Genomic DNA, 27,593 nt, shown 5'->3' on the forward strand with positions numbered 1-27,593 from the left:
TTTTTAGCCCTTTGTTGGCTTTTGTTCTCTTGGTCTAGTAGCTGAACACACTTGTCTTGAGTGTTATCATATGTAGACAAGACACGTTGATGCACACCATCGTGTGTGGTCTTAGTCCATGTTGGCGTTTGTGTCATTGTTCTAGTCGCTTAGATGTATGCCCATGGTTGGCTTATTTAACTCATTTCAAGTGCCATCTTATGTAGACAAGATATGCATTGTGTTTTAGCCCATGGTTGGCTTATTACTCTTGTTCTAGTAGCTGAACATACTTGGTTTTAAGTGTATTTTTTACGTAGACAAGAGATACTTTTTAGTCCATGTTGGCATGTATTCTCTTGTTCTTGTCGTAGATGCACTTATTTCAAGTATTATTATATGTAGACAAGAGGTTCTTTTACACACCTTTGTGTGTGTCCTTGGCCTTTAATGGCTTTATATTCTTGATCTAGTAGCTTATACACTTGATTTATGGGTTTTGGAGGACTAATGAGGAAGATGTTTGTAATGGATAAACTATTGTTGAAATTGGCAAAATTTCATTCATGACTTGTGTTTTTCAAGCAAATCATATTTTTGATATGCATATCAAGTTGATTTCTTAGCATTTAATCTATATATTAAGTGCTTATGGTTTTTGCCACCCTTATATGCAAAATGTGTATTAAGTATGTCTTTCATAAATGATTTTAAAACCTTGTGAACTCTTGGGTTTATTTTGCCTAAAGTATGCTTGGAGACTTTGTTTCTCTTGTTTGGCACTTCATTACATGTTTGAAGCATGTTCATTAATGAGTTCTTTGAGTATTAATTTATTTCATGATAAGTATATGCATATGCTCTTTATGGCCTTTTTGGGCCCTCATTTAATAATGTTTATGTATATCATGCCTCTTCGTAGGCTTATTGTGGTGTCCCTTAGTGGACCATTTTGTTATTCCCCATTATGGGGTTATATTTGTCCAACGTTGGACCTTATGAATGCATTATGCATTCTTGCAATTTATTTCTGCATAATTTGCTTCCGCTCATTTTGTTTTAACATGATTTTGAAACTTTGGTGTCATTTCTGCATAATTTGCATAACTTCTAACATGTGTCATCCATAATTATGCTAGTTAGAAATGTTCCATTTGAGTAAAAGTGCAAAGATATGTTTTACTTGTTTCTTTGTTGTTTTTCTACAGGATCGCTAAGATGTGGAACATTAGGTACATCATGGATTCGATCGATGGTGAATTGGATTTGAAGACCTAGCTCAACTGTCATGAAGATGGAGCTTTTTCCTTAAAGATTTTTTGAAGAATTGGACTTTGTTTCAAGACTTCCCTCTGTTTTGAAGAAATGTTTTTCCAAACTTTCGGGTTTTTCCCCGCAAAGTTTGAGGGGGGATGTTAAAATATGTGTATTATCGACATTTGTAATCTCGTATATATTTATATTCATATATATATATATATATATGTATATATATATCTATATATATACATATATATGAATATAAATATATATACTTTATTTCACCCAAAAGGGTATTTCTGTAAATTCCTGTTTTACGCATATTCCATTTTGGAATAATGCTTGTAATTTTTATTTTTTATTTTTATTTTTTCTTCTTTATTTTTCTTCTTTTTCCCTTTTTTATTTTTTGGCTTTTGCGCCACATAGGGAGGCTCCCCAAAGAGTCGTTGGGGAGCCTCCAACGGTCACATATGTGACCGTTGGGGGCTCCCAAAGACTCTCTTGGGAGCCCCCTTTGTGGCTCCTTCTTATGCTTATAAATAGGGGTTCTCCCCTTTGTATTTTGTAATTCTTGAGGGAGCTTATGCTCCATTGTAATGGGGTTTTCACCCCTTCTCCATTATTCTTCAATGATATGTAACTTATGACTTTAAGTCATATTTTTCCCTTTTTATGGGTTTTATGTATTGGCACATTATGTGCGTGTGTTGTTTCCCTTTAATGGGTATATTTGCACTTTACGTGCATAAGTATGGGTTCATTATTGAACCCAAGGTATTTCAAGTCACTTTCTAACACTGCAATCCCAGTATATGTGTCCAATATATGACACAGTAGCAAGAACTTTCACCCCTTCCTGCATTTTGTGCTTTCTGAGGCCCATCTAAATGGTGCACAGCACATAGTTCATGCCAAATTAGATGTGTTGGTGTAGCTAAAGTGTTTGCATCCAAGAGCTCACAAGTTCAACAGCCATTTCTCTTCTCCATATTCCTTTGCATTTTAATAATGCAAAAAGGAAAAGCTCTTCTCTCATGACTTTAACTCAGCTTCACCAAGCAAGGCTTGAGCATGGTTGTTCAAGGTTCTGTTTAATCATTTAATGTCAAATTTAATCACAAGCCAAGTTGATAATTGATCTCAAACGAACAGAAACATGGTCCCGTTATTGCCATTTCAAAGATAACTAGAGGTTAAGAACTTTACCAAGAACTGTGGTCCATGAACTGTGTCAATGCACAGGCCAGCACCTGGAGGTAGTGTAAGATCTGCACATGGAGAGACAGAGACAATATCCGGAACATAAATTTTGATCAATGATTTGTCAGTTCTTGTGCTGCTTCCAAGCTTGCTGGAAAGGCTCTGTGACAATTGCACCTGCTCAATCTTGTTTACCTGCACAATGCAGCAAAAGTCAGGTTCTAAAATATTGACAATATGATGGCCACCTATTTGGAGTTTAAACCTTCTTCTAAAATAAACGAATCACTTAAGTCTGTTTGTTTCAGGCTACTTTCATGGGAAAATGCTGTGATGGCACTCCCTTCTCACCATGGGTGAAATAAACAGGCAAAAAGTAGGTGGGAAAGTGCCAAGCTGGCCCAAGTAGGCCCCAGTATTTACGCCTCCCTCTCATTTTCATGTGTAAACTCGGTCAAACCTCCCCCATGGGAAAGGTATTTCATAGGAAAGGCAACGTGGCAAGAGTTTTTAGAGACTCATGCCAATCCCATGAAAGTAGACAAAAATATATAATATGAAAACCAAAGATAAGGGATGAACAATTAAAAACATGAGATTAGGCACCTGTGGACAGAGATTCCACCTCAAACAATATCTCACAAATAATCTCTTATCCAAAAAGATGACGCATCCAAATTTTTAAAATTCAGCTGCATTGAATGAACCAATCTACACACTTATTTCAGCTTCCTCTACCAAGGGAACCACTAACAATTTTTATAATTTGCACCATTTCCATGTATTAATACCATTTATTCCTTGATGATGTATATCAAGGTCATGCTCACATTATTTACAGCACTGTTTAAATAATAATCCAACGTACATTTCCTTGCTAAGGATTGGCATTCACTTATATTTTCTTATTCTGTTAGGTTCTTTGATAGCAAGAAACTCCAAGGTTTACTAACAATGAATCATCTTTAAAATAGTTGTTTTTTATGTCATTCATTGAATTAATTTATATAGCAGCTAATAATGGACAAAGCGACACCACATATACAAGAGGCGACCTGATGGCATATGATTGCAGATAATTTGATGTGTATAACAAAATCAAGGAAGAGATAACCATGGAACAAAACTCCAAAGAAAAGAAGTTTAAGAGACAGCATGATGACTAAAGAATACATTAAGTACAATTCCAACTATGAATAAGAGAGAACTATGAATACTTTGGAAATTGCTACTTGGGTATCTAGAATATTGATTGTCAAAAATCACACATTATTATATATCTTGAATGTTGGGCAAAAAAAAGCAATAGGCAGAAGAGGGTGCATGTAGGTAACAGATGTTAAGATGAATGTGTGGAGTAACAAAAATAATGCCAATGAAATAGAATAGATTACCAAGTATGATCTGAGATGATTATGGTATGTCATGCATATGAAACAACATCATGATACAGGTCAAAGGAACTAGCACAAAAGATAGCCTAATAATGACTTGAAGGAAAACAATAAATATAGACAAGGAAAGATAGTTGGACAGGGAATAAAAAAAAGATCTGGTGTAAAGTCCATGCTTTTTACAAAAAAATAAAAAATAAAAAAACATATACTGGACCCGGATCCAGATTCGAGTAGCCCCCCCCCCCCCCCCCCTTGCCTATTTAAAGCATGCAGGGGAAGGGTTCCTCTCTCTCTCTCCCGCTCGCCGTGTTCCGGCCACCCGACGCCAGCACCCCCCGCTCTTTGCTCTCTCCCCAAGCCTCCCCTCTCCCCAGTGTTTTCTCCCTCTCTCTCGCTCATCGTGTTCCAGCCACCCGACGCTGGAACCCTCGTTAAGCCGGTGACCCCCTTGCGCCGCCTCTCGCCAGCAACACCCTCCCCCTTCCGTCCACCTCTCAGGTGAACCCTCCTCTCTCTCAGTCTCTCCTAGTTGTCGCATTCGTCTTCTTTTTTTCTTCTGCTTCTTTTTCTTCTTTTCTCCTTTTGATTGCGGCAGAGGGGAGGGCGCCTCTGCCCTCCCCCTCTCTCGCTCTGGGTCGGGTTCGCAGTGGAGGGGCCCGACCCCTCCCTGCTCCCTTCTATCAGGCAAACATGGTGGGTGATGCGCCCCTGCCCCTTTTCCCTGTTCAGTTAGGCCGGTGGGCAGGGGTTGCGCCTCTGCCCCTTCCTCCCTTCCTCTATTAATCGACGGGCAGGGGTGCAGCCCTACCCTATTTGGGGTCTCGACCCCCTTTTATTTCTAAGCATTTTTATATTGGATTAAGTTTTTACTTTTTGTTTTTTCGGAGCTCACGCAACGGATCCCGCTTGTGCCCCGAGGCCCGAGCCTTTTGTCACTTACACTCGGAGGCGGCTGCAACCCCAAAACTCGTCAAGTTAGGGAAAAGTTGCGCAAAGGACAATGGACAAACTAAATTAAGCAACTAACACTAAAATGGAAAAAGGAGAAAAAAAAAATATATATATATATATATATATACGTATATATATAAACGCTTTTAACTCAAGGAAGCGGTTTCGCGATCCTTGTCCTTTTCTTTTCATCATTTACTGTTTTTTGTCTTTACTTTATCGTCGCGCTTTAGTGCACAGGCTTTTGTTTCTGCATTTACTGCTTTTTGTCTTTACTTTGTTGTCGCGCTTTAGTGCATAGGCTTTTGCTTTCGCATTTACTACTTTCTTTCTTTACTTTGTCGTTGTGCTTTAGTGCACAGGCTTTTTGCTTTCGCATTTACTGTTTTCTGTCTTTTCTTTGCCGTTACGCTATGTGCACAGGCTTGCATGTTGAAAAATGTGATTACATAAATGCAACCTCGCAGGATGTTCAAGAGCATATATTGTTTTCGCTCTTTTTGAAAAGACGCGAGTTTTGCGTATGTTCTTAAGAGGGGGATTCCTTGCGTGGATCCAGCTTCCCGAACACGCAGACTTGCAAAGCGAAGTTTGAAAGCCTTGTAAGTTGTGAAATAGCAACTAAGTTTCCCCAAGTCGACGCATTTGGGAGAAGTGTTTCAAATCCGTGGCAATCTCATATCATGCAAGTTGTACTTCTGTTTCAAAAGACTAAACATGTCAAAATAAGTTATTTGATTACATCATGTCTTTGCGAAACTTTGAGTTAGGTTTTCTTTTGAAAAACCCATACCCCTCTCATCATAGCCATACTTTTAGACAAGTACAGTATGTTTGTACTACGATGAGTAGGATGAGAGATCTCTGGTAACCTCGAAATGTGCGATGGGCACTTTGTTGAAATCACATAAATGGTGATGATCGCATTCACAGTCATGATGCTCGAGTTGGTTTGAAAGACCAGAGCATGTAGAATGGGTCGTCAGTTAAATAAAATCTGACACAATCATTCGCCTCTTGTTTTTGTCAAAGAAGATGATGGATTGATATAAAAACTCTGATGGACAGGTTGTTAACAACCACCCCTCGAGCAAATGACTCAGTGTCTCTAGTCATCGGAGTTAAGGGACGGGACTACCAAAAATTATCCTATGTGGTAGATCCCATAAACTTTTACAGAAATAGGATGCATCCATTGCCACGAATGCCTTTAGGAAATCCTCTCTCGGTCACCGACCGTCCCTTTAGGAGCGGAATCAACTAGTTATTCGGGGTATTAAAAATACATGGCATAATAGACCCCCGAACTAGTCTCAGGTGTTTCTACGTTTCGCGTCTGTGCGTACCCACAAGCCAGTTAATATCAAAACAAAGTTATCATGTTCACAATACTTGTTGATTGAGCATCTTGTATTAATTAACTACTTATTACTTGTGTTAATTAACTACTTATTACTTGTATTAATATATTGCTTATTACTTGTGCAAATCAAATGCTCATGCTAGATATAGCTTATTACTTGTGTAAATCAATTGATCATGCTAGATATAGCTTATTACTTGTGTAAATCAACTCATCATGGTAGATTTAGCTTATTACTTGTTAAAATTGCTTATCATGTTAGAATAAAATGCATATGCTTAATTTTACTTTATAATGTCTTACTTGTGCACTTACCACTTTTTCGTGAAACTGATCAATTTTATGGGTGCAGGTGATTATTAGGTTTACAACACGGGTGATGGCGTGATTGCAAGATGACTTCATGATCCCACTGTTTCTAATGGCATTCCGCGTTTAGGATACATTTTGAAGTTTTGCATTTTTTATAAGGGTTTCCTCAGGAAACTCCATTTTGTATAAACTTGTTATTTCCTTTTAATGTATATGATTTCCTGAATGTTTTGCGAGGATTCAATCTATTGTGAAATGGAGGTTTTTACGCTAACGCGCCCAAGGTTATTGACTTGTCTCTTTTCTTTTCGAAAATCGTTTTCGCTGATTTACTAAAACAAAAACTCTGAAAAAAATAAAAGATTTTCTAGTCTCTTTCAAATATTTTGAAAGGTTTACAAGTTCAAAATTTTGGGGCATTACATCTGGACCTATTTTTTTTTGCACTTATACATATCTGGTACTGATATAGCATGCAATGTATATAGCAATGGAGAAAATGGAAGTTACAAAGCTGACCCATGTTGAGGGGAAAAAGCTTCATGACTATGATGACAAATATGTGAATGGATCCTCTTAGACAAGCTATTATACCAAAAACAAGCTAAGACAGTGAATCACCTCAACAAAAAATTGAAATTATGGCATTCAGCATGTAAACTAGAATAACCAACATTTCTATGATTTTGACTCATTAAGATTAAAAAGAAAAATCAAGAAAAGTACATCATCTTGTATAATTAAGGCCATGGATTTGATCAATCAATAAATTTCGAAGAGGTAACTAATTCTCATGAGAAAGTGGACAGAGATTCTCTAAAAAAAAGTGGATGCCGAAATAAGGCCCAACAAAATGTACCTAAAACAAACTAAGTTATTTGCAAAAATGCAGCCATTTGAAAAGATTTAGTACCTTCCTGAAAGATAATCATAAATCACACAACCAAAAATTGTTTACTTATCTTACTTTTTCTTGATCCTTGTTCTCTTAATTATGCAAGATAGCTGCTTGTTGCTGGCTGAATCCTTGTTTGGATTTTTTTTTTTTTTGCAATAGAATAAATTGATTTTTTTTAATTATGTGCACCATGTCAAGTTTGACAATAGATTTGCTTTAATTAGTGAGAGAATTATTCATCTGGCAGTGTAATGAGGTATCAATGGGAACATTTATTCACTCAATATGCATAGGTGTATGCGTTAATCACTCAATATGCATAGGTGCATACAAGAACTAGGCTTGGGCGAGGCTCAAGTCAGAGCCGAAGGACTTGAACAGGCTAGGAGAAATGTCTGATCTCACCAGCCTTCACTCAGTTCTTATGCAGCTTGGCTCTAGACCAAGTTTTTCTTAAGCCAAATACAAAAGTTGTTTGAGTCATATGTAGAGATGGGCTCAGAGAGAACCAACCAGGCCCCATTAGTTCACATTTTTTGCTTCCAACCTGTCACATGGATACTCCATTTTGACTCCCATCCCGTATCCCCTTATATACAAGTCATATTGGAAACTTCATAAAAATGGTTGTATCCTTGTATCCTCAGCCGTATCCATGTGACAGGGTTTTCAACGCAAGGACCATTTTCATGTCATATCAAACCTAGGCCAGGGTTGTTCAGATTTAGGTGAAAAATCTTGGCCCAAGCCTGGTCCATTCTAGACAGGTTACCCAAAATCCCCAGATACCCAGCCCAAGGTCCATTCCTACATATAGAGTGCTGAAGAAAGGGCAATTTTGTCATTCGAAATGTACCATCACCATATTAGGTGGAACTGTTTGCCTTGATTAAATTTTCCATTTTGGATGATCTGCGAGAAATACCAAACATCAATGACTGTAATCTAAAACTCTATGAAGTTTATCTTCAATCGATTAATCATCCAAAATAACTGCTGTAATTTCTAATCATTCTAATTATTAAATCAATATGTGAAGAATGTCTAGTTGCAAGAGCATTAACCCCTCTTCCTCCAACTTACACTCTTCTTAAAATCTTTCTCTATCTTTATTTCTTTGGTGATATTCAGTGTTAATGATCCTTAGCATTTGCATATTTAATTACCTTCCTAAATCTTTGATTTATGCAAAGATTCACTCGTATAACCTTGCACATAACCTCCTTCTCTTGTATCATACTTTCTTCCACTTCTTCTTTTTTTATCTCGGAGGACCTTCAGCATTAGTGATGTTTAGTACTATCATATTCAATTCCCTTGCTAAGTCTATGGTTCCATAAGTTTTAATCATATGCATTTTCAGATAATTACAAGCAATCTGATTACCATCTAGAACATATTCACAATGAGAACTCTATTGAAGTTCCTATCAAATATTACTACCAGTATCTTAGTTTTCAAGACAGTTTAATCAGGGATAAACTAAACAAATGAACCTAGCCATTAAAGTGTATTATAATGAAAAAGTTTTTCTTGGACCTATTATGGCTCCCACACTCGTCATGCTTCACCATTACTCAACAATGAGTTCTCCCTGAAGACCTCCACCAGAAAATGCTGTTCTTTTTTACAAAAAATGCCTTTGAAAACTGTCACTGATATGGATGCCACTTTGCAATTTTGGTTATAGTATAAGCTATCTGGGACAGGACCAGAATGTGCACTGCTGTGTGCAAAGTATCATACCAAGTAACAAATTGTTTAAATGAATACCATATGATAATACAAAACCAATTCTGGTTTTTAATAAGGGAGGCATTGAGAGTGAAAATTATTATAGACCATTTTAGCTCTACAAGAGTAATATCGCGTATTTTTCACACTTAGTCATTTTTCTTTTCGAAAAATTGGCTTAGAGGAAAAATCGATAAAACCTTGATTTATGCTGACGTCTTTTGAGTCTGGGCTTGGCCCATGTCTCATCGACAAGGTCGAGACAAGCCAATCAAAATGTGAGAAAAAGTTTTATTTTCAACCTTTAAATTCGAGCGAAATTCGGGTTATTTTTGGGCAAAATTAAGAAGCAAAATTCGAATTATATATCATTTGATGCGTCTCGAAATTCTGAGCGTAACGATATTTTACTTTTTTTTAATTCAGGCTACGACTGGTCCGAAAATCACATTTTTTCAAAAAAGAACCGCCTCGACGGGTCGGGTCCGGATTTGGATCGGACTGGATCCAATGCTTTTGATCCAAATTAATATGAATTTGGACTCTATCCAAAACCCATATTAATCTGGATTTGATCCAGTCCATAACCCAATTGAATTTTGGATATGGATTCGGACCAAATCCAAAACCCATGCCCAATGAAAATCCAGCTTTAAATTCACTTTTATAGTTAAGTTGAAGTTAAATTAGTGTTAAAATGACTCCCAAAATGATAAGGTACCCTCTAAAAGTTTTTGGATATTTAATTATTAATAAATAATTAATCAATTAATTCCGAATTTTAATTTTGATGGTTGTTTAGGACTCCTTGATAGAGTCCTTATATATGTCTATTTAGGCTAAAGAAGGTTTGAGAAAGTGGAATTGAATTAGGAAAGAAACATTGAAAAGTCAACTTTAGAGTTTCAAAAATTTTGGAAAGTGAAAGAGTCCCAATTAGATATTAGCTCCAGCCCTCTCTAGAAGGGCTGGATGGATAAGAGGGGGTGTCACCCCCTTTTTCTTTATAAATAGCCTCAAAAAAAATGTCAACCCCAACAACAGAGAGAGAGAGAGGAAGAGAAAGAGAGAAAGGGAGAAAGAGAGAAAGGGAGAAAGAGAGGAAGGAAAAGAAAGAAGAAGAGGGTTTATTCTCCAATCATCCAATGTTTTCATCATTGATTTCTAAATTTTTTTCGATATGTGATCAAGGTACGGGTCTTTCTCTTGTTTCAAATGAGAAAAAGACCATGGATTTAATTTTCATGCAAGATTTTAGTGGAAATCCATGGGAAAAGAGTAAATCTAGATATTTACTCTAGTATGGGTTTTATGTTTCTCTTTTTCCGAGGTTATTTTGAAATAAAAATACATATATCAATGCTTGTATTCTTGGATCCCTAAATCAGGGCAGATTTGCCATGTTGGTAACATGCGCAAATCTGGCCCAGATTTAGTGCTTGTAAAACCTTGAAACTTAATGAAAAAAAATCCGGGTATGCATGTATGCTTGCATGGAAACAAAAAAAAAAATTATGTATAAGCACGTTGTTTGATTTACAAATCTGGGTATACTTTAATGAAATCTTACTCATGCAGGCATACTTGAGATATGAAATAATAATTGGATGTATACCTGATTTTTTCATACATTCGAATGTCAACCGAGTGGGTCTTGGCAGCTAAGTTCAAAAAAAAAAAGGATTTTGATATTTCAAAAAAAAAAAATCCAATAAAGCTTTCCTGGTGGGCTGGCTATCAGACCAGCCGAACCCTGTTCAGCTGGCCTGACTTACCAGGCCCTATCGGTGGCTCGGTTGGTGTCTGGTCGGGCCAGGCCAGACCTGGCCTGGTGTCGGCTGGGCAGTCAGGCCCTGTCAAGCCCAGTCCAGCCACTGAGCTAGACTGGTGCAGGCCTGGCAGGCCCGTTTTGCATATGGTCCAAAAAAAAAAAAAAAAATTTAAAAACAAAAGTTTTTAAAGAGAAAGGCTTTTTATGCATGTTATTACTTGTCTGGAAAATATCCAGATTTCCTATGTGCTTCGCATGAACAGTTATGCATAGGTGAAGTTCAGATTAGTATATGTGAATTTTCATTTTGTGCTTATGAGATGTGCATGTTAAAATCTGGGAAAAAATTCAGTTGGTATGCAAATTTTCAGATTTGCTTATGATAATAGATCTGGTTCTATGCATGTTAAGAATGAAAATTTCCTCATGCTTGGCTTGATACATTATGCTTGATTAAGATATTATTGCATAGTGGCTTTCATGTGCATGCGCATATATTAAATGGATGTGTTTTGGCATGTGCATAATGGCATGAGTGTTCACATTGTTTACTTGAGATTATTCTTGAATGAAAGCATGTAAATGGCATGATTTTGTGAACCCATGCATATGAATAATGTTGTTCATGCACATTTCCGAATTTGCATATGTAATTGTGCATTGACAAAACGTGAAATAAATGCATAGTGGCATGTTATTTATGATTTTTGCACATGAATGCATGGATGATCAAAAATGGATCATCATGGGCCGTGTGAACCTTGAGCCTATGTTAGCTCCTTATTTAATTGTTTATGCATGGCAAAAATCACACTTGATATTATTGTTTTAGTTGCACTGTTCTATGTTGCCACGGGTTGTGGTCCCGTGAAGAGCATCGCATGTTGATTTGCGAACTTGTGTTATTAATTCTTGCATGTTGAATTGCAAATTAAAGAAATTGAATTAATAACAAGATAAAAGAAAAGTAAAGAACAGTGTAATCTATGTTTCCTCGATGTCTCTTCTATAGTATGGGAATCCTGGATATTGCGGTTTTGGAGAACCGTGAGGATACTAAGACTTTGTGTGTGTTGTTGTGCCATTGAACCTGATATGAAGGTTTCCCTACCGGCAATGGTTTTAGAAAGATTCTGCCACTTTGCCTGGGGTTGGTATGTAGATACAGTTGTTGTTTTGGTATACCAAGAAAAGTGGCATTACTGGATGTTGATTTCTATAATGTCTCGACATTAGATGTTGATTTCTAATGTTTCGATGGATGATATATATTCCTGATATCGGTCGAGGGCTAAGTGTGGAACCCAGTAATAAAATATAAGTTATGTGTTAAGCTATAACTGGGGACCCACTGACATCAGAAAATTTTACCCATTTTGAGTATCCGCGGGCAGCAGTAATAAAAAGAAGAACTAATAGGGACATGCATATAAAAGAAAACTATGATAAAAGATAATAATTTATTCATGCATGTGCATTGAAATCACGCATATTCCTGTTATCCATTAGATCATGCACATTTACTTGTTTCCTTAATTATGATGTATTGGTGATTGCATAATATTTGCTCCATATTGCATGATAAATGTTTTAATGCTTAATTGATGTTTCCTAATGCTTAATTGATGTATCTGTTGTCTAATAATTGCTCTCTCTTGTTTAGCAATTGTTCTCTATTAATTGAATGATTATTTGAATTATGAATTTGTTATAATTGCATCCTTCTAAAATGTTGCATGAATCTTATTTATATTTTTTTTACTTATTTGATGCATTAGAGGGATTTGTACGCAGGATCTTTGAATTCTAACACCCGTACTTTTGTGTTTTTATAGTCTTTGAGGCCCAGTGAAGGGACTTGCTTTTGTGAGGAACTACGCGGCTACTTGGCAGACTTTTCTTGGACAGTGTAGCTCCACACTTTTGCTTTATTTATATTTACTTGCACATGTTTTTTGGACTCTATGAATTTAATTAATAAAGTTGGTTTATTTTAGAAAATGGGTATAAGATCCCTTGTGGTTGTGGATGTGTTATAACTGTAAAGGCCCCAGGTCTCTAGGAATGTTTTCGCAATTGTTTAAAAAAAAATTACCACTTTTCAACGGGTATGAGTTAGGGTTGTTACAAGAACTGCTACTCAAAAGCCCTTGATAAAAAAGACACATTGTAAAGAGTGTGTTCAATTAGAGGTCAAAATTTGGCCACAATGGTCGACAGAATGCAGTAAAACTTAATTGGTTTACATTTGAAATAGCAATCAACAACCAATATGATGGTCAAGAATTTTTTATGAAAAAAATGATCGTCATTGTTAATGTGCTTTATGCATTCTAATAAAATCTTTGACTTTGGGAGGACACAATATTTTTATTGATACAATAACATGGTTTTGTGTGAAGACAGACATCGCCAACCAGTCATCATGGTGAATTTTGTTCAAGCAACTCTAGAGTTTTCTAATGGATGGTAGGTTGGAAGTTGGAACCAATAAGTCTTGCATTATTTTGTCTGTCCCACATGACCGAATCATAGCATTTCATGTTCTGCGCGAATTTACCACCAAAAAGAACAATTTATATTCAGGATGGTATCAAATAACAGATCATGAAAGATAGTGTCTACACAGCATCAAACATATGAAAGTAAAATTGGAAAAATAAAGTTGAACTCAACCAAACTGGACAAGTACCTTTAATAAACATGCTTAGGGATAGAGAACCCTTTTGAATAGATAAATTTACTAAAGGTTTGAATGACAAGCATTAACCTTTTGCCCGTGGAAAAAGTGTTTATGTCTTGGTAATGGAGAGCAACCATTTGCAGCTGGCAAGTACATGAATGACATTTTTTTTATGGACAACACAACTTGGCATGGTATGTAAAACTTTAAACAAAAGTAAAGAAAGATGAAACTAATGAAATATTGCATTTTCTTACCAAAGATGCTCGAGGACATGTTGAGAGCGTGTGCTTTAGATTGGGCAGGTGATTGGGACAAACATGTGAAGCTTGTAGAGTTTTCATACAACAATAACTTTCATGTCAGTATTGGTATGGCTTTGTATGAAGCCCTGTATGGCCGACCATGTCGATCCTCTGTGTGTTGGGATGAGGTTGAAGTGAGAGCAGTGGAGTCTCCAGATATCATCCAGCATTATGCGGACTAGATACGTTTGATCCGACAACGATTGATCACAACGCAGAACAGGCAGAAGACCTATGCCGATCAGCGGCGTAGAGAGCTCAGTTTTGATGTAGGTGATCACGTGTTCATGCATATCTCTCCTACGAAGAGTATCTTACGGTTCGGAAAGAAGGAAAAATTGAGTCCTCAGTATGTGGGACCCTTTGAGATCCTTGAGCGGGTTGGGGAGACTGTGTACCGTATGGCACTTCCTCCTCAGTTTTCGCTGATCTGCGATGTGTTTCATGTGTTGATATTGAGGAAGTATGTACCTAACCCCTCACATGTGATTCACTAATAAGGCGATCGAGGTACAGCCTGACTATATGACAGAAGAGAGGCATGTAGAAATTGTGGATCGTCAGGATAAAATGCTGCAGAGTAGGACGATTTCGTTCGTGAAGGTGCACTGGCAGCATCACGGACTGATGAGGGAACTTAGGAGTCTGAGGCGGATATACGTCAACACTACCCACACTTATTCGATACATTCTAATTTCGTGAACGAAATTCTTTTAAGGGGGTAGGAATGTAATATCACTTTTTTTCACTCTTAGTTAAATTTAAGATTCTCGAAAATTTGGCTAAGTATAGAAGAAAAATCGGTAAAATCTCGAGTTTAGGCCGATGCTTTTAAGTTTGGGCTTGGCCCAGGTCTCATTGTCAAGTCCTTAACGTGCCACTTAAAACGTGAGAAAAAAAATAATTTTCAACCTTTAAATTCAAGCGAAATTTGAGCAAAATTTGAGTTATTTTCGAATGAATTTCAGAGGCAAAAATTGAGTTATATATCGTTGGATGCGTCTTGAATTTTTGAACATAACGATATTTTATTTTATTTTCTTGTATTCGGGCGATGGTTGGCCTAAAAATCGCATTTTTTTTCGAAAAAGGTGCAGTTTGTCAGATCATATCGGATTTGGATCGAACTGGATCAGAAGGATTTGATCCAAATTAATATGGATCTAGACTCTATCCAAGACCCGTATTAATCTAGATTTGATCCAACCCAAGACTTATTTGGATTTTTTGAGATGGATTTGGATCTTGGATCCGGATCTAGATCCAAATCCATGCCCAACGATTTTCCCAACTTTAAATTCATTAGATATCTTTAAATTGGAGTTAATTAATGTTAAGAAGCCTCCCAAGTTAATTTGGAAATTTTTGAAAGTTTCTAGATAATTATTAATTATTTAATACTTATTAATTAATTAATTAATACTTATTAATTAATTAATACTTATTAATTAATTAATACTTATTAATTAATTAATACTTATTAATTAATTAATACGTATTAATTAATTAATACTTATTAATTAATTATAAAAATTTATTTTGATGATTGTTTAGGACTCTTAGTAGACAAACACACCTAGAAGAATCTAAGAAGATTTTAGAAAAGCCTATTAAAATAAAAATTTTGAAAAGTCAACTTGGAGGATTTTAAAATTTTCGAAACTCTCAAGAGAGAAGAGAGCCCATATTGGGTTGTACACTCTTCTCCAGCCCATCTAGAAGGGGCTGGCTGGGGGGGGGGGCGTCACCCCCCTCTTGGCCTATTTAAAGATAAAAAAAAAAGGAAGAAAGAGAGAGAAAGAAAAAGGGGGAAAAAAAGAGGAGAGAGGAGAGGAAGAGAAAGAAGAAGAAGGCTTCCTTCTTCAATCATTCGTCGTTTCCACCATCAAATCCATATTTTTTTCGATCTACGATCAAGGTACGGGTTTTTTCTCTTGAATCAAGTGAGAAATTGAATATGGATTGGATTTCCATGCAATATTTTGGTGAAAATCCATGGAAAAAGAGTAAATCTAGACTTTTACCCTCAAAGTCATAGATGAGGATTTACGGATCCTTTTAGGAATATATTTTTTATTTCATTCGTTTTGCAAAAAAAAAATTGTACATGTTTATCTCCCGTGATAAAACAGAGTTTTTATGGTAGGTTGAGTGTGTGCTTCATGATAAATTTTGATTCCCATGAACAGTCCCATGTATGAATTGTTGGAGGCCTGTAAGCCGGTAGAAAAAAATATATATACAGCTATATGTGTGTGTTGTGATATGACAGCAATTCTTTTTTTTACTACTGAAAATTTGATTTAAAAGTAGGATGTTGTGGATCTATTGGTTGTTTATGATTTACCATTAGGTAGTGTATTGCTTTCATGTTTAGGCAAACCAAGGATCTTCTGTTTTAACAATATTTATGTGCATTGATTTATGACCACGTTCGGTTTAAAAGAAGAAAAATATATATATATATATATATATATATATATATATATATATATATATATATATATATATATATATATATATATATATATACTTGGTATTGCAGGTGTACTGCAGCTGGGCAGCCCGGCTGAGTGTTCGGCTTGCCAGACTGGGTTCTGTCAAGCCCAGTCCAGCCACTTGGCTGGACTGGTGCAGGCCTGGCAGCCCAGCTTGCCTAGTTTTCAAAAAAAAAAAAACTAGACTAAACTTTTAGTTTAGTTGTTGGGCCGGCTGGCAGCCAGGCCCTGGCAGGGTGCCCAAAGGCCCGGTATGGGCATGTGTAGTCACTGCCAGGGTCGACTGGGCTGGATCCAAGCCCCAGCCGATCGGGACGGCTGGTGCTGTTTCAAAAAAAAAAATCTACCAGGAAAGAGCATATGCAGTTTGGCATGAATATTTCTAGATTCTTGCTCATGAACATAAATTGGTTATGTTATGCATGTTCATGGTATTATTACAAAACTGTTTCATGTACATATGCATAACGTTGGTACCTACTTGAGCTGGTATAGAGATTCAGTCGTGCATGTAAATATAAAGAATATGCTAAGTGTATTGGACTTAATCTTATGAATACAAAGGGGTGATATTTCTCACATGCTTAGACTTGCTATGTGACGCATGTTCGAGATATTGTTGTAAGAATGTTTACATGTGCATGTACATACATGAAATTGAGATGCTTTTGCATGATCAAAATGGTATGATTGTTAACATGTTTTAATTGGAATGGTTCATGGATGAAAGTGTGCAATTGGCATGATTATGTGAATGCCTGCATTTGAATATTGAACACATGCATATGAATGTTGTAATTCATGCACATTTTTATATTGGCATATATGAATGTGCGTTGAAAAGCATGTTGACATCATTGCATATATGGCAAGTTGACATGATTTTTGCATATGATGCATCAATGATCAAAATGGATCATCGTAGGCCTAGTGAGCCTTGAGCTTAGGTTACTCCTTCTTTACTTGTTTTTATGCATCGTAAAAGTTATATTGATATTGTATCATTATATTGCACTATGTTCTATATTTTCTACGGGTTGTGGTCCCGTGATGAGCCCTGCATTTGGATATGCAAACTTGTGTTACTAATTTTGCATGTTGAATTGCAAATTAATGAATTAGTATTAATAACAAGATAAAGAAAGAGAACAATATAATATACATTCTAAGATATCTCGTCTTTAAAATGAGACTCTTAGAGTTGCAGTTTTAGGGGACCGTAAGGATACTAAAACTCCGTATGCATTGTTGCTACCCCTTAACTCGATATTGAGGTTCTTCTCCTAGCCATGGTTTTAGGAAGAATCTGTCACTTTACCTAAGGGTAGTCTATAGACACAATTGTTGTTTTGGTATATCAAGAAAGTGACACTTGTGGATGTAGAGGTCTCTGGTGTCCCGACATTAGATGTGGAGGTCTAATGTTCTGAAGGCTATTTCAGTCGAGGGCTAAATTTAGAACCCAGTAATAAAATATAACTTGTATGAAAGGTTACCTTGAAAACCTTACTTTACTTCAAAAAAATTTACCTGTTTGGAGTATCCGCAGGCAACAATAATAAAAAGAGAAACTTAAAATATGTATATTTAATAGGGACATGTATATGAAAAGAAACTCTGATAAAAGATAATAATTTATTCTTGCATGTGCATAGAAATCATGCATATTCCTACTATGCATTAGTTTATGCATATTCATTTGTTCCCTTAATTGTTATATACTATGTCACATGGGTGCAGGTACGGGTGTGATACGGGTGCGGAGCAATTTTAAAAATTTTGGACACGGGGACACGGCTATATATATATATATATATATATATATATATATATATAACAATAATAAGATCCGACCCCGATATCGTCTTGGATCCGGATCGGGTCCGGATCCAGACCAGAGACTAAATTAATTTTAATAAATAGACAAAAATAGACTCGGTCAAAGTTGACCGAGTCCAAAATGTGGACGGACTCAGCCTCGGTGCATTGACCGGGTCCGACACTTAGTTGACCTTGTCTGCCCCGTGTCCAAAACCGAACCCGTGTCGGGGCGTGTCGACGCGGGTGCGTCGACCTTTTAGCCGAGTAAGTGCGACTTAAGTTATATATTGATGAGTGCATGATGTTTGTCCCTAATGCATGTTAAATATTTTTATTGCTTAATTGGTGGTCTCTGTCGTTTATTAAATTGTTCTTTCATGCTTAATAAGTGTTCTCTATTGCATAAATGGTCAATTGAGTTATGAATTTGTCATAATTACATACCTCTAAAATATTACATGAATCTTATTTATATTCTTTTTACTTATTTGTTTCATTACAAGGATTCGCACACAGAAATATTTGGATTCTGACACTCCTACTTTTGTGTTTTTCGCAGCCTAAGAGACCCAGTGAGGCGACTTGCTTTTGAGATGAACTACGAAGGGACCACACGATTGTTTGGCAGATTCTTTTGGATGGTGTGGCTCTTCTTTTTGGTTTATTATTATTTTATTTTTACAAACTATATGCACTTTAATAAATAAAGTTTGGGTTGGTTTGAAAGATGAGTATAAGATCCCCTGTGGTTGTGGATGTGTTGTAGTTGTAAAGGCCTCAGGTCTCTGAGAATGTTTTCGCACTTGTTTTAAAAGAAAAAAAATTACCACTTTTTCATGGGTACGAGTTGGGGTCGTTACACCAACCACAATAAAATAGAAGCAGGCAAGCTGAAAGCTGAAAGCTTGCTATATAGTTTACTGCAAAAAAAAAATCCACAACCTGGACAAGCCACAAAATAAAAGATAAACAATTATCCTTATAGAGTAACAAATATATACAAATTAGAGAGCAGAAAATAAACAAATGAGAAATTGGAAGTCCATATTTCATCCTAGACATATGTTGTTCAAAAACAACTAATGATTCTATCACTTAAATAAAGTCTACATGTTTCCATACTGTGTATATTTGGAAGAACTCCACTATAAAGCAAATACATGAGTACAACATGATTGACAGAATTGTATTTATGAAAGGAAATATGACCTGTTGTAGACCTTCATGATTCAAGACAATCTGGGATCTTTTCCAATCACCATGTGGCGCAACTGGATTCCCTGAAGGTGGTGCAAGCAAGTATCCCACCTTTAGGTAGGGCAGGGGCATCTGTGAAACAAAACTTCATGAGAACAGCTAAAATACATCTATGTATACTTTCTTTTTCAGCATTCGTTTTCAGGTAAACCAATAGCAAAAGAAACAGACAAACTGTAATAAAAACAAATTATCAAGACAGCAGCTAGAGCATTTGATTACCAAAGATGATAAATTGGAGATACAAACCAAAGTTCCAAACAGGTAATTAAAACCAAGGAACAGACTAGATGAACAAAAGAAAAGTTCAAATAAAAAAAATAAAAATCTGACACAAGCAATCCTTGACAGGGGAAAATGTGAAATATTGTTATGCAGATCATAATTCTAGCTAGGGCTAGGAAACAAGCCAAACTCACATGTTCCACTCATAAAGAGCTTGTTCAAACTTGAAAAATGGGCTCAGCAAGTTGAATATGAACAATAGGTACTCGGCTTGACTTGTAGAAGCTCGTTAGGTAGTAATAAATATATTTTAGACATATTTTACACAGTTTTACATGTACTCTTTTGTAATCATATTTCTCCCAGCTCTAAAACAATGTATCTTTTCCATAAACAATCCACCTCAAATTCAGCATGTTTAACTCGGGCTCACTATGAACTCAAACTTGGCTTGGCTAACCAGAAGAATGAGCCAAGCTTGAACACTTCAATCTTGGTTCGTCTAGCTCGTTTACAAGCCCTAATTCTAGCTGATGGTGGAACTTTAAAGCGCCTCCAATCCAGATAGATGAAAACATGAAATAAAGGAAAGCAAACAAAAATAAAATATAAGATACCAGAAAGCCAGCATTTTCATAAATAACATAACATGGCTGACTTCTTTACAATAACTGAAACAGATACAAGATTCCAAACATAGAAGAAAATGCACAATGAACCCTTTCTCCATGAGTTTTAGAGAGAGAGAGAGAGAGAGAAGTTTAAGACTATTGCAAAGTAAGTCCTAAGGCTATTTTCCAATATGTCACATGCAAGCTCTTAGCAAGTATTGGACGCCTCACTTCAGAAAATGCAATAGAAATTGTGACTCCCATGTTCCCTTATGTTTCCCTTGTGCTTCATCCACGCTTTCCCTGTGCCTCTGATGATGTATCTCACACACTTCTCTTAAATTCAGAACCACGTTTTATATATTTGGGCATCTTAGTTCATAGGCCGACAAATCACAATAGACCTTTTGTTTTTAGTTTTTAAAATAAACCAATAAGTTTTTAAAAGGGAGAAAATAGTGATCTTGCTAAAAGAGAGTTATTACTATTAAAGAGTAAAGACAAGTTATGGTTTTGAACATTATTTTCCCTTCCCTCTTCTTTTCTAGGCATCCAACAATTTCCGACTTCATTCTTTCATGTAAAAATTTATTAATTTCATGAACACTAATGTTTCATTTGGCATATATCCAAATATTTTAGGATTGGCAATGCACTCAAAAAGAGAAAAAATGGAACACAACATCAAAGGGGTCTATTGTCGTTTAAAAGCTAAAAAATAATGTTACACTTAGCATTATAGTTTTATATATGAATTTTTAAGTTTCATTTAATGTTATTTACTATTATAGTTTTATATATTATTTAGTTTTAAGTCACTTTCAAAATTATATTGGTTTTATTTTCATATCTCAATAACAACATGGATCATATGTTTTAATTTGTTAAAAAATTGAAAATGTCACATTTCATGCTTATGCTTCCCACATGGCTTCTCGCTTCTGATTTTAAGCCTGGCAATCTTGTGTTATTACATCAGCCAAGGTCCCTAAATGCATGCAACAGAAGCATACATCCACACCCAAATGTTCGAGCCATGCCTGGTACCAAAGTCTTGAGGTACAGTTTTGCCGAAAGGATACCACATGGACACCAAATGGAAGAAAATATTGCTCTAAAGTTCCTAAGAATACTTACATTTTAGATCTTTTATGTTTTTCTGTCTGATGTTAGATCCTGAGAATAATGAAAATGTGATTTGTATACATGAGACAAACAGATCCATTTTATGGAGAGAGAGAGAGAGAGACTCCAACTTCCTCTTGGATAAATACAAGTTAACAAGATTCTTTTTTTTTTCAAATGTAACAATTACTGATGTACATAGCAAATTACAAAGAGAAAAACAGTAAGAAATGTCAAAACAAAAGCTCAAGTTCATAAAGAAACATAAATGAAGTACATGAGCACAATCTTAGTTGTGTCTGACACAGGTTTTACAGTGTCCATGAAGTCTCATGGTGTATCCAGTCTGCATTATATCGTGCCAATACAAGATATAAATGATAAGTACCTAGGACTTGTGTATGCAGCCCTAAACAGAAACATTTTCGAGACTCAATTCTAAAATAATTTTAAAAAAGGTTAAATTTATCACGAGTTGAAATCTTATACATAAATGTCATACTTTGTCATACACCATTTTCTTGTGCTTCCTAAATCTAAAAGTTCTCAAATTTCCTAGAATATTTTCTTTTCCCCTTTTTTGGTTAACGTTGCATGAAAGGCACCTTTTTAAAAATGTTCTTAGAAACAGCCCCACTGCCAAAATGTTAGTGTTTTTAACAAGAAGGTAATTCCTAAATCCTCGATACGCTCTTGAGATCTTCTGCTAATAGAAATGGATAAAAATCTCAGCACTTGCTTTTGTCTTCATGTTTTGCCCTTGAAGCTAGACCATTGTTTCCCACAAATCAGAATCATTTACCAAGTATCAAGTTCTCACATCACCAATACGATTGTTGTTTAACAAGAGGTCCAATACGCAGGGAATATCTAAAGTTGATTTTGATCAAGGACTCATCATCAACATTTGTGAATAACCTAGTATTATTATGAATGAATTATGTCACATCGGTGTGGGTGCGGGTTGAAATGAAATGGGCATCTTCGAAACACGAGCTTAGATTAACAAGGGCAAGTGTCAAGAATGACACTAAAGCATAACCCTTAAAAAGGGTATAACTGGAAAGAAAATAAAAATAAAAATGTATTCTTTATTGATATGAAAAACCAATTGCTTAAGAAGCATTGGAATAAAATACAAGAGGGGCTGCACCCCTTTATATACACAGCTGAGAGAGGACTCAATAGAGCTGTTGGACACAGTCCAACAACTCTATTTAGAGCTGTTGGAATGTGTCAGTCCAACAGCTCTATTAAGAGTTGTTGGACTGTGTCAGTCCAACAGCTCTATTGCTAGTCAAGTCTGGACAGGACTTGACTAGCAACAGTCATTCTAGTTCAAACTGAACTAGATGACATAAAGACAAAAAATAAAAATAAAGGAAAAAAATTACAGAAAAGAAAGAAATGAAAAATGTATTTATATATATAATAATATAATATTATTATATATACATATATGTACAGTTTTACATTTTAACACTCCCCCTCAAACTTACGGTACAATGAGCGAAAGTTTGTCTAAGAGAAAGTGAAATCGGGGAGCAGCGAGAGGCTTTGTAAAAAAGTCTGCTAACTGATATTCTGAAGTGACATATGGCAGATCAATTATCCCGTGTAGATATTCCTCTCTGACGTAGTGACAATCCATTTCGATGTGTTTGGTGCGTTCGTGGAATGTTCTGTTACTGGCAATGTAGATCGCACTTTTGTTGTCACAACACATTTGTGAAGCCTTTGTTGCTTCAGCTCCCATGTCAGCAAGCAGTCGTCGGAACCAAACTACTTCCATGGTCGTGGTTGCCATGGCTCTGTATTCAGCTTCGGTGGATGAGAGAGATACCTTCTGCTGTTTTTTACACCTCCACGAGATCAATGATTCTCCTAAAAAGACACAAAAGTCAGTGGTTGAGTGTCTGTTATTGGGATCACCTCCCCAATCAGCATCAGTATATGCAATTAAATCAAGAGAAGAGGAGGAAGATAAGAAAAGTCCTCGTGAAAGAGAGGACTTGATGTATCTGATAATACGCATGACTGCTCCCATATGAACAGAAGTAGGAGCATCTTGAAATTGACTTGCTGTATGAACAGCATTTGCTATATCTGGTCGGGTAATGGATAGATAGGAAAGTGCCCCAACAAGCTGTCTATAAGGAGTAGGGTCTGCAAGAAGTTCTCCATCATCAATCTTCATTTTAACATTAACAACTTCTAGAGTGTCAACTTTCTTATCATCAGTAATACCATACCTGAAAACAATATCAAAAGCAAATTTAGTCTGAGATAATAAATATCCTCTAGGAGAATAAGCAACTTCAATGCCTAAAAAATATCTCAACAAGCCCAAATCAGTCATTTCAAAATGAGATTTAAGAAGTGTTTTGATTGTTTCAACTCCCTGTTTATCGCTTCCGGTGATGATCATATCATCCACATAAAGAAGAAGCACAATGATCCCTGCATCAAAATTCTTAATAAACAAAGCAGTGTCAGTTAAACAAAATTGAAAACCAATATCAATCATAACACGACTAAACCTATCATACCAAGCTTTTGGTGCTTGTTTAAGTCCATAAAGAGCTTTTTCTAAGCGAAGGACTTTACCCTTAGGAATACTTAGACCAGGAGGGGGTTCCATATATACTTCTTCAACTAGCTTTCCATTTAAAAAAGCATTTTTGACATCCATTTGAAAAATAGACCATTTTTTGATAGAAGCTAAGGCAATTAAGGTTCGGACAGTAGTCATACGAGCTACCGGAGCAAAGGTTTCTTCATAATCAATCCCATATTCTTGGGCATAACCTTTGGCTACTAAACGAGCTTTATATCTTTCAAGAGTACCATCACTCTTGGTTTTAATTTTATAAACCCATCGACATCCTATAGTTTTCTTCCCTGGAGGAAGATCTTGAATATTCCATGTAGAAGCCTTTTCAAGTGCATCTAATTCAGCTTTCATGGCTTCTATCCATTTAATATCATTTTTTGCTTGAAAATATGTGGATGGTTCTTCATATGAGTGAATTAATGCAATAACTACCCTATATGTGGGTGAGAAAGACTCGTATGATACAAACTTTCCTGGAGGCGAGATTCGGGATGATTGTCTAGTTGGAATGTTAGAATATTTCTCAAGTGCACATGGAGGATTAGACTCTTGTCGCCTGGAATATTGAATACTAGTATCTCTATGAACTTTTTCATTTTCAACATTAAGATCAATAATTCTTTGATCATCATCAAAGTTACAGTCAAGGTCATATTCATCAGATGTTGATGTTAGATCTAGCAAAAAGGAGTACTCAGTGACGTCTTTTAATTTTCTAAAATCAAAGAAGCTCTCCTTTTCAAGAAAGGAAACATTTCTAGACACATATAGTTTATTATTTTTGAAGTCAAAACATCTATAACCTTTCTGGTTTTCAGCATATCCTAAAAAGGCACAGGGAATCGCACGAGGGGAAAGTTTATCATTTTTGTCAGTAAATATGAAACATTTGCACTCAAATATTCTTAGTCTACAGTAGTCTGGAGAAATGTTCATAAGTTTTTCAATGGGAGTGATATTTTGTAACGAAGAAGATGGCATCCTATTAATGAGATAGGTGGCAGTTAAGGCAGCTTCTGCCCAAAAGTCTTTCGGGACTTGATTTGCTATTAATAAAGTCCTAGTGGTTTCTATAATATGGCGATGTTTTCGTTCTGCTAGTCCATTTTGTTGAGGTGTATAAGGACAAGATCTTTGATGTGTGATGCCATGCAATTTAAGATAATTTTGAAAATCTGTGGATAAAAACTCTCCCCCTGAATCTGTGCGAAAAATAGTAATATCATTTTGAAACTTGTTTTTAACCATATTATGAAAAGTTTGAAAGTATGAAAATACTTCAGACTTATGTTTGAGAAAGTACATCCACGTATGTCGGGAGAAATCATCGACAAAAATAACATAGTAAACAAATCCTCCTTTAGAAATTACTGGTGCAGGACCCCAAACATCCGAGTGTATTAATTCAAGTGGTCTTGAAGAGAAAAAGGTTCTGTTCTAAAATGGTAATCCTTTCATTTTGCCGAGAATACAATCTTTACAATCAAATGATTTAGAGTTACAAAATTTCCCTAGATTTGGAAAATGTTGGATTTTGGCTATATGTGGGTGACCAAGTCTCTTATGCCACAGTTCCAACTCTATTTTTTGAATATTATAACAAAAAGCTTTCTTCGGCATTTTCAAAAAATCCATGTAATAGAGTCCTCCTTCTCTATGGCCTTCCCCAATCAGCTTGCCTGACTGGCGATCATGTACCCAACAACCATGAGAAGAAAAAGAAATATTACACCCATAATCAGAAATTTGAGATACAAATAAAAGATTTAAATTTAATTTGGGAACATGTCTAATTTCTGGAATAAAAAAAAATTTGTTTTATAAATGTTTTCAAAATTTCCTATTCCTTCTATTTCAAGAGAAGTCCCATCAGCAGTAAAGACCTTTGACACACTTGTTTTATTTTTAACACATTTGGATAGACTTTGATTATTTGGGGTCATATGAAAAGATGCACCAGAGTCAAGAAGCCAAGAAATTTTACCTAGATCAGAAAAAGATGAGGCTGATGCGCCGGTTGAAGCTTCAGATGAGGAAGAGGCACCTTTGATGAGAGGCTGAAGAATCTCCATTAGTTGGGCCAGGGAAACTGGTGCATCCTGGTCTTTAGGCTCCGATCCAGCAATTGCAGCTCTTTTTTCTCTCAGCTCCTTAAGTTTGGGACATTGTGGCCTGTAGTGTCCCGGTTCATGACAGTGATGACAAATAACTTTCTTCTTATCATAGTCACCATTTTGTCGGTTAAAGTGAGGAGGCCTATATGATCGAACATGATTCCCTGGTCTAGACACGGCTAAAACGGAATCATCTTCAATTTTTAAAGAACCTTTCCGGAGACGATTTTCTTCCATTGTTAACTCTTCAATAGTTTCAACAATAGAAGAAATTTTTCCCCGATGAAGTAGGGCCGATTTAGTGGTTTCAAATTCCGGCCTTAATCCAGTGATAAACTGGTAAAAATGTTCAGCATCGAGTTGTTTCTGACGAAGCTCGATGTCTTCGGCACAATGCCACTTTGGTTCTAAAAGGGAAAGTTCTTTCCAAAGTTCGGACAACTCATTGTAATATTCACGAATAGTTTTGTCTCCTTGTGTCATCATTCGAACTTTTTCTTGGAGGTTGCACACGTGTGCAATATCTTTAAGGGAATACATATTCTTAAGGTATTCCCATGCCTTATCGGCATGATCAAATTTGGCAAGACTTGAGCATTTTTTAATGTCAACGCTATTGATAAGCCATGACATTATCTTCGCATGAGATATTCTCCATTCTTTCCATTTCTTCTCGTATGAGGCAATAGCCTTGATTTTCTCTTCTTCCAATAGAGGGACCTCCTTATCTCCCTCCTTTTTAGTAAGAGATAGCTTAGGTTCCGAATCAGAACCATCCACAATCCCCCATAAGCCTTTTCCCCATATATGGTGCTTCATGATTGAAGCCCATGTTACATAGTTCGTATCGCTTAGTTTCATCGGCATGATGGTGACTTTATCGTTGTCATCCATCGATTACAAGGAGAGAAAGAATAGGGATAGAAGAGAAACAAGAAGGAAAATGAAAAAGAAAGAAAAAAAAAACAATACAATAAGATGTGAAATCTTCTCCAATGAAGTGATAAAACACTTTTCTTCAAGTGGCGAACACTTTTGCAAACGGGCACGGAAACCGAGGCAGCTTTTCCTCAAGATTTAGTACTTCCACGGCTTTGATACCATGAAATGAAATGGGGATCTTCGAAACACGAGCTTAGATTAACAAGGGCAAGTGTCAAGAATGACACTAAAGCATAACCCTTAAAAAGGGTATAACTGGAAAGAAAATAAAAATAAAAATGTATTCTTTATTGATATGAAAAACCAATTGCTTAAGAAGCATTGGAATAAAATACAAGAGGGGCTGCACCCCTTTATATACACAGCTGAAAGAGGACTGTTGGAATGTGTCAGTCCAACAGCTCTATTGCTAGTCAAGTCTGGACAGGACTTGACTAGCAACAGTCATTCTAGTTCAAACTGAACTAGATGACATAAAGACAAAAAATAAAAATAAAGGAAAAAAATTACAGAAAAAAAGAAATGAAAA

General features: G+C 36.1%; 1 protein-coding gene across 1 annotated transcript in view; it reads right to left on the minus strand.

Moving 5' to 3' along the window:
• LOC149829540 (protein HLB1-like) overlaps nucleotides 1-27,593 on the minus strand; it is a 96,515-nt gene that overhangs the window by 19,095 nt on the left and 49,827 nt on the right. The window contains exons 12-13 of the mRNA XM_090015571.1: nucleotides 19,386-19,505; nucleotides 2,449-2,637 (exon numbers count right to left, since the gene is read on the minus strand). Of these exons, the coding sequence (XP_089871697.1) occupies nucleotides 2,449-2,637; nucleotides 19,386-19,505 (309 nt within the window). The remainder of the gene's footprint in view (nucleotides 1-2,448; nucleotides 2,638-19,385; nucleotides 19,506-27,593) is intronic.

The sequence above is a fragment of the Nuphar pumila genome, chromosome 8, assembly GCF_984573655.1.
Source record: "Nuphar pumila chromosome 8, dmNupPumi1.hap1.1, whole genome shotgun sequence".
Classification (NCBI taxonomy): domain Eukaryota; kingdom Viridiplantae; phylum Streptophyta; class Magnoliopsida; order Nymphaeales; family Nymphaeaceae; genus Nuphar; species Nuphar pumila.